The sequence below is a fragment of the Danio aesculapii genome, chromosome 3 (assembly GCF_903798145.1).
Source record: "Danio aesculapii chromosome 3, fDanAes4.1, whole genome shotgun sequence".
NCBI classification, from domain to species: Eukaryota; Metazoa; Chordata; class Actinopteri; order Cypriniformes; family Danionidae; genus Danio; species Danio aesculapii.
In genome coordinates this window covers 33,014,521-33,029,087 of record NC_079437.1, presented here as the reverse complement: position 1 = coordinate 33,029,087, position 14,567 = coordinate 33,014,521, and the positions used below count along the sequence as shown (strand labels likewise).

Here is a 14,567-nt window from a genome sequence, read left to right as displayed (position 1 = left end):
ATGAGTCATCAATATGTGCTAAATGACTAAATGCAATATTTTTTATCTGTTTTTTCTATAAAAAAAAAGATCATAAATTTAAGTCTGCACATTTCTATTTAGACGTTTGAGCTCAGTATGACTTTTTAAAAATGTATTTAATCAAAAGTCCTAATGATAAAAAATGATTACAAAAAATATTTGTAGATATGTACATGCATTTGATTGAAAACTTTATACTGTAATATACAATATATAATTATAAAAACTGATTTTTCAACTTTTTCATGAAATTTTAAATGTCATTGCTGCTTTTCATAAGTTTTCTGTTTGGATTGTTGTATTAATTAATTTAAATGAATAATTAAATCCTTGCTTACCCCAAACTTTGAATAGTAGTGCATAACCGCTAACAGTGACTTGTTTAGGTAGTTTAGACGACCTCATTTAGACGACCTCTGAGCTTAACAAACAGGCCAGTCTTAGTTTTATGTGATCTACTAAACGACACCAGGATTCATCACCACCTTTTAGCAGCCAGGTGGTTACAGAAACTGTCCATTTACTGGGACAATGGAAGTAAATGAATTGTTAGCATGGTACCATCGGCAGCTTTCAGGCAGCACAGCTCACAGGACAAACCCATTTACCCATAATGCTCCTGGAATGCCTCCTGATTGACCGCTGCTGGATCCCCTCCCCATTCGCACATGGGATGTTCTGCATCCCATATCTTTCCCCAACCCCATTTTCCCATCAGCTTGCCTGATACCAGCTGTAGGCCATGTTGTATCTTACACAGAATCGAACGCCATTAATGTTTCAGCGTCTGGAGCCGCCATCTCCAAGCCAGGATGTGGGACCAGGACTCACTGGCCTTCCTGACACACAAATGCACCCTGCAAATCATCTGTGAGTAACATCTTTACATTTTCTTCCCAGTCATTTATTTTTAAAGTTTATGGTGTCATTTTCAGTATTTTTAATTTTATTTATTTTTATCAGTAATAAAACAGACACTAAATGCAATAAGGGATCTGATTCAATTCATTGGTTTGTGTAGTTCTTTTCACAATAATTAATCAAATTTAGACATGCATCATGATGATAATTATATATAACTCATTTTTAGTAAAAGTTAAATGTAATATTTTAAAAAAGTCAATCATATTTGACAGTGATGAGGATTCATATTAGTCAGTAATGTAAATTGAATTAAACCATGAAATTCAGAATTTAATGGATATATCCACACCTGAAACATTTTATAACTTTATAATTATATATTTTAACTTTTTTTTTTAATCCTTTGACTTACCATCACCACAGCTGAATGAACCTAGTACTGGCAAACACAACATACACTCTCATTTACACACATACATTTAGTTAATTCAGTTCATCTATAGCATATGTCTTTGGACTGTGGGGGAAACCGGAGCACCCGGAGGAAACCCACGCCAACAGGGGAAGAACATGCAAAGTCCACACAGAAATGCCAACTGACCCAGCGGGGACTCGAACCAGTGACCTTCTTGCTGTGAGGTGACAGTACTAACCACTGAGCCACCATGCCGCCCAGTTTAAAATATGACATAATGATTAATAATAATGTTGGCCACTTATTATTGTCTTTTTTATAACTATTATTATTATTATTATTATTATTACTAGCTTTTTTATGTTTTCTTAAAACTGTAATGAGTTCATCGCCGGACGCGGTTGCACAACGTGGCGGACATGGGCGAAACCATTGTAGTGCGGCTGACGGGAAAAAAATATGTTTATTATGTGTTTAATGATTAAGTGTTTTGATCCAATGAAGTACTGGAATTAAGTGTTTTGGGGAAGATTATTATTGTGGTTTAAATGATAATTGTGTGTTAAGTGTTTGTCTGTAAATGAAAATACATTTACCAGATACTTACCTAAAGAGTAGGTCCCAAAAAAGCTGGGCCAAACCCCAAGACATATATTAGGATTACTTGTTTAATTCTGCGTGTATATATATATGTGTATATATGTATATGTGTGCGTGTGTGTGTGTGTGTGTGTGTGTGTGTGTGTATATATATATATATATATATATATATATATATATATATATATATATATATATATATATATATATATATATATATATATATACTTTTTTTTAGAAAGACACGGTGGCTCAGTGGTTAGAACTGTTGCGTCACAGCAAGAAGGTTTGCATGTTCTCCTTGTATTCGCACAATCCAAACACATGCACTATACAGTATCTGAATTGGGTGAGCTAAATTATCCGTAATGTATGTGTGTGAATGTTAGAGTGTATGGGTGTTTTCCAGTACTGGGTTGCAGCTGGAAGGCATCTGCTGTGTAAAATGTATGCTGTATAAGTTGGTGGTTCATTTTGTTCTGATGAATAAAGGAACTAAGCCGAAAATAAAATGAAATTAAATTAAAAGGCTGGTCACTTTTTATATAGTAGCACATAACAAATACAGTGTAAACAATCAATACTACTGATGATCAGTCTACCTTGTAGCATTTCGCCTCGGCTAAACATCTAATGGGAAAGGTCTTTGAAATCAGACAGCGCACTAATCGCTTCAATGACTGTAAAGACCTTATAATCTGACTAAATATGGCTGTATTGTCAGGCCTGTTGATGAAAGGATACCGGAGAGCCAATCATGGGTAACGGCGCGAGCACAGGAGATATCTCAAAAAGCAGGCAACTGGAGTCCAGAAGGCCAACATCCAGATGACACCACAGACAACAGAAGGCAGTCTCAGGTACACACAGTCTGTCCCATACAATTGACAGTATTTGTGTAAATGCCTGAATGTATGAAAATGAGTTTAGGGAAGTGAAATATAAACACATTGCAATAAAACAATAGAATGTAAGAGCCACTGTTTTATGAAGAATGGATTCTCCATCAGCATAATAACTCTCTCACAGCATGATAAACACTTGAGCTGGAAAAAGTTCACACCATTGGACAATTCAGTGGATTAATAATGTTTTCTTTGCCTTTACAAGACAGCGTATCAGATATTCGCAGTCTTTTATGGAAGGTGTCCATTGGAGCGGTTTGTTTTCATAAACCTGAATGGCGAGATTTTTTCTATCTCTCATTCATGTGCATCTCATTGTCAGACAGCAACAAAGCCCTTTCTCTGTTGCTGAGTAAAAAATGAAATTCAGCGGATTTTCTTCCACTCTCTTTTTCTCTTTCTTCTATTTCCCCTCAGTCTGTGTGTCCTTCTGTTATCGTTTATATTCTTTTATTACTTTCACATGTCTGCTTTTGTATGGTGAAGCTCATGTCATTGAATATATGCATTCATATTCGGCTCCCTGGGAAGGATGTTTAAGCCCTTCCGCAGTCCTGAGTGCCATTGTACTGAGGAGGTGAGACACTCCTGCCCAGCTCAACTATTCATTCAGTTCATGACAAGAACAACAGCTGCTTTTATCCATACTGTAGCTCATTGATAAGCAGTTTAAAAAAATAGGTAACTAGGAAAAGCTACAAAATGATAAGTGGAGATCAAAATTAGAGGATAATTTATGCATTTTTTTTTTTCGTAATTTGAAGAAACTTTAGTTCTGGCTATACCATGCTAGTAGAACAGTTATTATAGGTTGATTAAGGGTTTCAGTCACTTTATAACAGCTCATAACCTTGCAAAGTCAGTGAAAATTGGAAAGTTAGGCTGCTAGTTACATGCAGTTTGTCAGAAAAATTAAGGACATTTACCACCAGGCAAAGTGGTGTCAGATAAACACCAGTAACTAGGAGATATTAAAAAGTGTCCTCTACATTTGATCAATGATCTTTTTTGTTATTATTTTAAAGGATTTATACTGTGCTTCAGAATATTTGTAACATACTTAAAAAAACATACTCATAAAATATACTTAAAAAACTGTTCTTTTGTTGGCACCAATTGCCCAGTGCATCGACAAATAGACTATGCCACTGCCTTTTGGACGTCCTAAGTTTGAGTTACGGCTCATGGATCTTTCCTGATCCAATCCCCCTTTCTTTCTAACTTGGCATCCTTTCGTAATAAAGGCAAAGCTGCAAAATAAATCTTTAAAAAAACAAAATCTGTTCTTTAACTATTGATAAAATAAGTTCAAATAAGATTAAGCAATGAGCTCAAAACATTTTCTTCTCTAATTTTGATCTCCACTGTATATAGCAAGAGCTTGCATGTACAGTTCACTTAATTTGAAAACTAAACGCATCATTTAATCAACCTCATTTGGATCAAAACAAATTTGACTCTGTTTCTATGGAACACAATTATACACTGTTTTTAAGGATATCCTGAGCATCCTTTTCAGAAACTAATGACAGTGACTAAGGGATCTCCAGGATGAAACAAAAGTATGTGGTGCCATATTGTAGTTTAATCATTCAAATTGAGGTATTATTTGCTTTATTAAAATAATGAAAAATAGTAATGTCTGATTCATGTTTGAATTCGATCAGATCTTGTAATTTCATTCAATTATTTACAAAGCCATTCTGTTTGAATCAGTGTTCAGTTCCTTTCCGTGACTCGATCCATTTACAGCATTGAGTTTTTTTGCTTTTAAGTTTAAGTCTTAGAACTTCAGATCATTTTCAGTTTTAATGCGCAAATCATTTAGATCACTTTTAAGACACTTTTATGGCTCATTGCTAGGTCCACACAGAATCTGCATGTGCAGAAATCTGCAGATTTCCTCAAATTTTTAACCCTTCATTGAGTCTATGCATTTCCTAGTGATGGGTTGTGGCTGGAAAGGCATTCGCTGCATAAAACATATGCTAGATAAGTTGGCAGTTCATTCCGCTGTGCAACCCCAGATTAATAAAGGGACTAAGCCGAAAAGAAAATGAATGAAAGAATGAGTCTATTTATTTACTTGTGTAAATGTGTGCAAATTATTATTCATTCAGTTTTTAAATTTATTTCTTTAATATTATTGTGATAAAATAATAATAAAATGTTCATATGATTTATTTGCAATACAGTTTGTAAAGTAATATGTTGTCTTTTAGTATATATTATGAGAGACTTGCTTTGTTTACTAAATAAGTGGATCTAATTGGATTTGCACTGTAAACATTAAATAAAAGTTACAAATGTATTACTTGTCGATTTTATATATTAAGTTTTTAGTTACAATACTCCATTCCACAGAAATCCGCATATTTTTTTACTAAATTCTCCACAGAAATAACAAAATATGTCTGCAGATTCTGTCATTGCCATCATTTTCAAAGACTTTTATTGTAAATTCATGGAAAAGAGGCCAACAGAGAATGTTGTGTGCCACAGAAAAAATTAAGTTGCACAGGCTAGAAGAATGTTACCATTAGAAAGGTTTGCATTCTGCAATAATATAACGTTATTACAGTACATTGCACAACGGAACAGCATTAGCATTTCTTCCCCTGTAGGGTGTTAGTAAAAGAGAGCCTAGATTGTCTCCCGCTCTTCTTTTGATAAGCCTATTATTGAAGCCCTGCATGCATTCAACCATCTAATAGCATCAGATCCTAATTTTTGCAGAGGTAATATTAGTAATCTGTAGAACAAAAGCTGGGGCAGGACTGTCCTGCTACTCTTGCATCTCCCCACAGGATAAAGGGAGAGATGAAGGGGGAGATGTCCTCCTTCCATTCACTGTGCTTAGGCCTGTCTCCCAGGCCCCTGGCATTTCACTCTTGCCTGCTGTCCCTGGGCAGTCATGCATGGTCTCCCTCTGTTTCTGCAGACAGTAGAGATGAGAGAGATGGGGCGGGACGGGTACTCGGACACAGAGCAATATCTGCCGATGGAAGGCCATGGCAGGGCTGCTTCCATGCCTCGACTCCCAGCAGACAACCAAGTGAGCGCCTCATCCTGTCATTCCTTCATGTTTCTCCTCTTCCTTTTTTTCTACCCCCTTTTCACATTCGTCTTTCCTTTCCTGACCCTCCAGACAACCCACTTTCCATTGCTGCCTATGCATTAAGCGAAACTGACCGGTTAGTGAGCTAAGAAAACCAATTTTAGAATCTGAAATAGACCGATGTCCTGTACATGCAATTGTGAGCCACACTGACAGGTCAATTATCTTAAGTAGCTAAGTTACATCCACAATAGATGGCTGAAAAGTGCATCCAATCAATTATAGAAGAAGAGTAGAAGCTGTTATACAAGTATGAATTCAATTTCACTAGGGGGTCATATTTGTTTAAGTATTTTGGATTGTGTAATGTATATCTAGTAGTGTCTCTATCAATAAGAATATTTTAAGAAATGATAAGAATATGCCTTCTAATTGTGCAATAATAGCAACAAATATGGGCCCAAAACAGACCCACTCTTCAAGGAAAAGCCTTTTCATTCGCGATTAAATAAATTTTCATCACCAACCTTGTCATAAATATGCATTTTAAGTATTTGTAATGATCAAAATATGTGTTTGATGTGATGTATTTAAAAATACATCATTTGCATTCAAACACACTCTTAATATAATTGTCTAGATATACAATATCTAGGATATTACAACATGCACCTTCATTGCTTATAATGCATATTTGATGCAGGTCTACAACAGGGAAGAAATAAATCTTTTGTTTGATTGTTTTTCATATTTCTCACTGTTGGCCTTTGCGTAGCCTCCTCTTCATTCATACAGACCCAAAATATACTCACTTCTCCTCTACACATTATACTAAGCAGTATGTCACATGAGCACTACATCTGAATGTCCTATATTCATTAAACACAAAAGCCAGATGACATACTGCATCTGCTGGGAATCTGAAATTTGTGCATATTTTGCTGTGGGAGCTGACAGAATAAAGCAGGGTTGGATTTGCTTCCTTTTTTCCTGAATAAATCTTTTCATCCTGTCTCCTTAAGTTTTCTATCAGTATGTCAGTAATTCTCTCTTTCTCTTTGCCTTTTTGATTTTGAGCCTTTAAATTTATCATTTTTATTTTGGATTTAGCTAACCCTGACTTCCTCGATGTCCTTATATTATCTTTGCGTAGTTCTAAACTTATCTACATCTACAATTTTCAAATACTTTACGTATAATTGACAACAATCTCTCTTTCTATTTTTATTAAGTCCATGTTTAATTGCATTTCATTCTGGATCATAAAGCTCAGAAAAACTGAATATGTAAAGTAAACAGTGAGTTGGGAGTTGGTACTGAAATGTGGATTTGTGTGAGTATGAGCTTGTGCGTGAGTGTGTGTTAATGTAGTGCAGCATTCAAAAGTTTTGGGGTCTGTAAGATTTGTACTTTTTATTATTTAATTAAAGGCCACCTATGATGAAAATCATCTTTTGGGAGCTGTTTGGACAGAACTGTGTGTAGGTATAGTGAGTCCACGGTCATATCGTGGCGATATAAAGACAATAAGTCTCTTTTTTTAAACTCCCTGATGTTAGAATAGGATCCAAATCCCTCCAATTTTGAGGCCCACCGCAACACGGTTTCCCCGCCAACTGATTTGATTGACAGCGCGTATTAACATGTCTCTGTCGTAGTGCGTATAATCACATCAACAAGACAGGATGTGCGCAAAGCAACTGGGATTAAAAGATTTGTTGAGCTCACTGCGATCATCAATCATCATCAAATGTGATCAAGAATGAGTTTTACAAGTTTAACACGTTTTTAAAACAGTGCATGTTTGCAATGAAGAAACATCAATAAAATCGCTTCGTAGTTCATAACCACAGCCGTGTGTCAGTACAATTATAAAAGAAGATGCTTCAATCCTGCTTTGTGGGCATTAACCAGGTTTATTTTGTCCATTAACATAATGAATATCCTAACAGCGGTGGATATTACATGTTTCCTGTCACATTTGCCGTGCAAAAACAGTGCAAAGACATTGAGTGACTCATCATTGCAGAAAGGCTTGAATTAACTCCAACAAATACATCAAATAATCATTGGGAAAATTCTTAATGTAGTATTTCTCACAAACATTACATGAGATCTGCTTCCTTCATGTCTGTCACTGTGCTGTTTATCTGACGCAGCCGAGGCAGAGATTGAGGCACACTCTGACAGGCACGTGGGAACGGTGAGTGGGGAGAACCAGCATTAAAGGCACTGGCCACTAAAACAGCTACATTGTATTCAAAGCAGAAAATTCTAATGTTCTGAAAGCTGTAATAAATAATCTGATGGGTATTTTGAGCTGAAACTTTACAGACACATTCTGGAGACACAAAAGACTTCTTAAATCATGAAAAAGGGGGAAAATAGGTGCCCTTTAAAGCAAAAAACATTCAAATGATTAAAAGTGACAAGGACATTGATAATGTATCTTGCAGTGGCTGGATATCTCAGGCTGAAGTGTGTTCTGGGATAAAGTTGCAAGACTCTGAGGTTTCTGAATAGTGAGAATTTTCAGAACAGTGAGCTCAAAATACAAACTCAGAATAGCAAAAAAGAAAAAGTAAAACAAATCAGAATTGGGGATATAAGACAACAATAAATGAATACAAAGCTATTTCTTTTCCTGTGGTGAAAACAGGCTTTCATCGTTCTGCTTGTTTTCTATTAATTAAAGAATCCACACTACAAAATATAGCATTAACATTTTTTCACACTGGTAATAACAATAAATGTTTCTTGATCATTAAATGATTTCTTTTCATTTAATGAAAATAATCTTAGAATTATTTCTGTAGGATCACGTGGCATCGAAGACTGGAGTAATGATGCTGACAATCCAGCTTTGAATCACACAAATAAATTATTATTCATGTAAATTAAATAAACTACCGTTCTCTAAATTGACCATTTTAAATTGTAATATTCTCAATATAAGTATTTTATTGTATTTTAAAAATCTCAAAGACCGCAAACTTTAGAATGGTGATGTGTGTTGTGTATATTTACTCAAACATGCTGCAGCGTAAAAGTGATTTACATGACTTTTAGAAAGCAAATGGAAGATAGTGTTGATGGTGTGGTCTCCTGCTGTACATGTACTGTATGCGTGTGAGCTCTGTGTGTTGTGTTCAGTGTACTGTTGCTCACTGTGTCATTATGTGTGCTGTACTGTACTGTACTGTGCCGTGTCTCTAACACTGCCTCTGGCCCTCAGTGTTTGTGCTGCTGTGGTAAGTGTTTTCTTCCGTCTCCACTGCTTCTGTGTCTAACCAGGTTCTCTGTGTCTCTCTTCTCTCTATTTATGTCTTTATATCTCCTTATCCCTTCTCCTCTTTCATCCTCGTTTACTCCTGCATGAATCCCCTTCTTCACCTTTCTCTGTCCTTCTCTCTCATGCCTGGGCTAATGTACCTCGTCTTGTCTAAACCTTGCCCTGTGTGCTTTGTGTATGGACGTGTTTGTGCTGTGTCTTGTATGTGTATGGAAATGGTTGTGCAGCAGCCACGGAGGAAAGGGCGTCACCGGGGAGAAAATCTCACTGTATGTGAATCCTCTCACAATCATTAGCGCTCTAAATTTCACCCTATCTGACTCTGGTATTTATTTATGAAATTATATAATTATCGCATGCATCAGAAAATACATTAATAATAATAATAATATAAATAATAATTATAATGTTGATGATTAAATAGAAAACAAAAAGTTTGATCCTGCAAAATGTAAGCTACTGTTATTGTTACTGTACTGGCAGAAGAACCAGTATTTTATTAATTGCAGATTAATTTTGTCTATACTATAGGGCTGTTGAATGCTTGATTCTGATTGGCTCGTGAACATTCTAGTGTATGCAGTTATTTTCTGATAAAGCACAACTAAAGTAGTTCAGGACAAGTTTTGACCGCATTAGAGCTCTATATGCTGGATGATTTCAGTTGTTAAAGCAAGGCTCTGAATAAGATGTATAACTACACACAGGAGCTTTTGAAATACAAAAACATAAACAAATACAACATCTGAACAGTGTTTAGGTGTGTTAACTGTAGTATAAACTGAATAATTGACTCTGGTCTGTTGAATTTATTAGAACATAATGCATAGCGTCGTTAGTTATTCCTAACTTTAGAATGCTTGATTCAAAATCATGGTTAAAACACACACACACACACACACACACCTACACACACACACACACACACACACACACACACACACACACACACACACACAAAGACACAAAATGATAAATTCATTAGATTTTTAATTTCTTTCAGATAAATATTAATTCAATTTTTAAAACTGTTGAATGTATAGCAGTTTATATACCAAAATAAATCTTGTCAGGCATATTTAAAGCTCATGTGAACTGGAAGTTGCTGAGACCATTATTTCAGTGTGTTTTATTTCAGTCCAACTGAAGTGGAATATTGAGTAGGGGGGCAGGGCGTTCTATTTGTGCATTATTGCCTGGCAGCAAACTAATGATAAGAGAGAAGTGGTTAATAATATATAGATGTCAAACTGACATCAACAGAGAAGCATCGCCACTCCAAACGCATAAGCAATTAGTCAGACTTTAATTGAAGATTATCAAAACAAACAATGGGTTTACTTTACTTGCAAACAGTGGGTTAACTTGCATGGATTAATTGTTCAACTAAAGAATAACAATGCGAGCTAGCAAAATAATTGTTGTACGTTTTGATGTCACACAGACTTTAAATTAAGAATAGTTTGAGCTATTAACCCTTTGATGCACAACATGGGTTTAAAGTGACCCGACTAAGTTTATGTTTTCTATATCTTTGCAAGATTTTAACTTTATCACTTGGTATTCCAGGAATACTTCGAAAAACTTGTTTTTCCATCAGCTTAAAGCCTTTTTTTTTACGGAATCTTTAAGTTAGATGCATTTTGTTGTTGACAATTACAGATTTTTGTAAAATATCTTGTTTTAAACTCACACACACACAAAAAAACTGTTCAGAAATATTTTTTTTGTATTTGTATATCCATTTTAAAATAAATGTTAAAAATGACCCATATAGTAACCTTTGCTGTTTCCTAATTGCTGCAAAAAGGGATGCATTTACTGCTAAATACTGTTCACCCAGCACACATTTCACAACTAAACATGGCCGATTTGTTCTATTTGATACTTATAAGTATAAAAAAATGATTTTACATACAGTTGAAGTCAGAATTAATAGCCCCCCTTCTTTTTTAAATATTTCCCAAATGATGTTTAACAGAGCAAGGAAATTTTCACAGTATGTCTGATAATATCTGGAGAAAGTCTTATTTGTTTTATTTCGGCTAGAATAAAAGCAGTTTCTATTTTTTTTTAAAGGATATTTTAAGGACAAAATTATTAGCCCCTCTAAGCTTTTATCATCTTCAGAACCAACCATTGTTATACAATAACTTGTCTAATTACCCTAACCTACCTAATTAACCTAGTTAAGCCTTTAAATGTCACTACACAGTTGTATAGAAGTGTCTTGAAAAATATCTAGTCAAATATTATTAACAATCATCATGGCAAAGATAAAATAAATCAGTTATTAAAACTATTATGTTTAGAAATGTGTTGAAATAATCTTCTCTCCATGAACAAAAATTGGGGAAAAAAATAAACAGGGGGATAATAATTCAGGGGGGCTATTAATTCTGACTTTAACTGTATAAACATATTTATTTTATAGATAAAAAAATATGTATTTTCTGATAGACAGACAGACAGATAAATAGATATATATTCTTTCAAAAGATAAAATCAAAAACTGTCCAGGTAAAAGGGTAATAACACAGGAAATGAATATGGGTCATTTTAAACCCATGTTGTGCATTAAAAGGCGTTTTTATAGCTTGTACATCAAAGGGTTAAAATGACACAATTCTAGATTTATATATAATCACTTTAGATAGCAAAATTTGATGTGAGACATGTTAATGTGAGGTTAAGATTTATAGTGATGATGCTGATAAATCATTGAATCAGTTCATTGATTTGAATAAATTTATTCATAAAGAAATTAATTGTCATGAAATGAATAGAGTAAAAACAATGATGCACCAATTAACCACCATCTTTGGCACTTACAGTAATAGTAGAACGTTGTTAATTATTATCTGTGACATACAGACACATTTTAAACTCCTGGTCTTCCTCCATTTAATGTATATATGTTGTCTGTGTGCTCTGCAACACTCATTATGTGCTTTTTGTTCATGTGCATGTTATGTTTTTGTGTGCATTTCTGTCCACAGTTTTTATGGTGTGCAATTATTTGTGCTGTGTGTGAGAGAGAGAGACCGTGTTTGTGAACAGAGACGTGCAGAGATCTTTAGGTGTTCAGTGGGTCACAGAGAAAAAGAGGGGCTTTTTGTGTTGTTGTTTTTCTTTATTGTTTTAGTTAAATAAAGTGTGGGTTTCATTGTGTTACACACTGTGATATAGCTGTTGAAACACCCGATGAAGGCACAACCATTTGTCCACAGCAAATAAATAAGGCTGCGATTATACTTGGCATTAAAAAGCATCTCAAATCTGGATCTTCCACACTTATGAATTAAATAGGCAAGTTGAAACGTGTTTGTGATTGGATGTTATCCCATCAGCATGCCCTGAATGGGGGTAGTCGAAGATGCAATGTGATCAGATCTTAGTATAAAGTATCCACAGGTTAACTTCACACAAAACTCCAATACTATCATTATATCCTTTAGAGCATAGCCTTCATATTCATGTGTTAATTTGCTTGCTTGTAGATAGAATATAAAGTTGAAGTCAGAATTATTAGCCCCCCCCTTTCATTTATTTATTTATCATTATTATTATTATTTTTTTTTTTTATATATTCCAAATGATGTTAAAAGAGCAAGGAAATTTTCACAATATGTCTGATAATATTTTTTTTTTCCGGAGAAAGTCTTATTTGTTTTATTTTGGCTAGAATAAAAGCAGTTTCTATTTTTTTAAAGGACATTTTAAGGACAAAATTATTAGCCCCTTTAAGCTATATATTTTTTTCGATTGTCTACAGAACAAACAATTATTATACAATAACTTGCCTAATTACCCTAACCTGCCTAGTTAACCTTATTAACCTAGTTAAGTCTTTAAATGTCACTTTAAGCTGTATAGAAGTGTCTTGAAAAATATCTAGTCAAATATTATTTACTGTCATCATGGCAAAGATAAAAGAAATCAGTTATTAGTAATAAGTTATTAAAACTATTATGTTTAGAAATGTGTTAAAAAATCTTCTCTCCGTTAAACAGAAATTGGGGTTAAATATAAACAGGGAGGGCTAATAATTATGACTTCAACTGTATATTTATTTGTGTGTACGCAATTTGGTGTTTACATACCCTGTTACTTTCTTAATGCATTAAGCTACAAATATTGTTTACTAATGGTTTCTTGGATACGTTTTCTAGCTGAGTGTACAATTAAGTTGGTAGAAAATATAGTGAACAGTCGCAGAACCATTTATTCTTGCATATTCAACTCAGCAGAATCAATTAAATGTTGTGTGGGAAATAGAGATCCAATCAGGTATGAGATACATAAACTTGATGTTAATGTGTAAACAAGCTGTGTCCTGATTGGCTGTTGATCCAATTTGCTTTATGCATTATTGCATGTCAAGTGTCATCGCAGCTTAAAAAAATAAATAAAATAAAAGTATATATAATAATAATTATATATATATATATATATATATATATATATATATATATATATATATATATATATATATATATATATATATATATATATATATATATATATATATATATATAGCTCCTAGCTGGGCTATTCAAATAAGCTAGTTACTATTATGACTTGTAGGTATTTTGCAGGTTACACACCAAATGGGCGTATGACTATGAATGTTGGATTTCTACAAACGAGTCCGTGAGCATGTTTACATGCACACCTGAAATCCATCAAAACACTGTTTATTAAAATAACCCGTTTTATCAGTTTACAGGCAAATCAATAACCTGACAATGTAAGTAAATTTGTGTTTTACGACTTTATTAAAATCTCAGCACTGCATCCAAACTCGCATACTGTATAGTAGGTACTACATTTGGTTTGAAACTTCCTTCGCAACCACTAATGTTAACGTATGTTATTTAGTATGAATGTGCGTAGTATGAATGAAATTCAAACATACTACACCCACAGAGATTTGTCAAATGCGTCACTTTACTTCCATTCATTGGGATAGTAAAGTGTCCATCGTATGCACGCTTCAGAATCTCGCCAGAAGTCGCAAGTACTGTTTTATGAATGTAGCATTAAAGACTTATTCTCAGGTTTCTACAACTGTACCACTGGTTCAATGTCTGTATAAGACAAGAACATATATTTATCATTTTTTCAGCAAAGAATTTCCAATATATCTCCTCTTCCCCTTCTGAGAAATACTTGCTGTGCCTGAATGTGGTTAAATCTGGCTTGAGGATGGATTTCTGTCACATACTACTTATGCAAACTAACAAAATCCAGGTTATGGCGTTTGCATGCTGGATGAAATCAGGGAAAATGGGCAAAATATTGTTGATCAGTTTATCCATAGGCTTTTCATGACCCTGTGGCAATGAAGATAAGTGGTTTAACACATTTACATGGCCACACACATTGTCAACTGATTAGCCATATGTGGGT

The 14,567-nt window shown here is 34.3% G+C and overlaps 1 protein-coding gene across 2 annotated transcripts in view; it reads left to right on the top strand.

Annotated features, from left to right (window-relative positions):
• cacna1aa (calcium channel, voltage-dependent, P/Q type, alpha 1A subunit, a) overlaps positions 1–14,567 on the top strand; it is a 139,837-nt gene that overhangs the window by 114,550 nt on the left and 10,720 nt on the right. For both annotated transcript variants that reach the window (XM_056453760.1, XM_056453759.1), the window contains 4 exons: positions 782–891; positions 2,625–2,760; positions 5,747–5,860; positions 9,383–9,424. In XM_056453760.1, the coding sequence (XP_056309735.1) occupies positions 782–891; positions 2,625–2,760; positions 5,747–5,860; positions 9,383–9,424 (402 nt within the window). The remainder of the gene's footprint in view (positions 1–781; positions 892–2,624; positions 2,761–5,746; positions 5,861–9,382; positions 9,425–14,567) is intronic.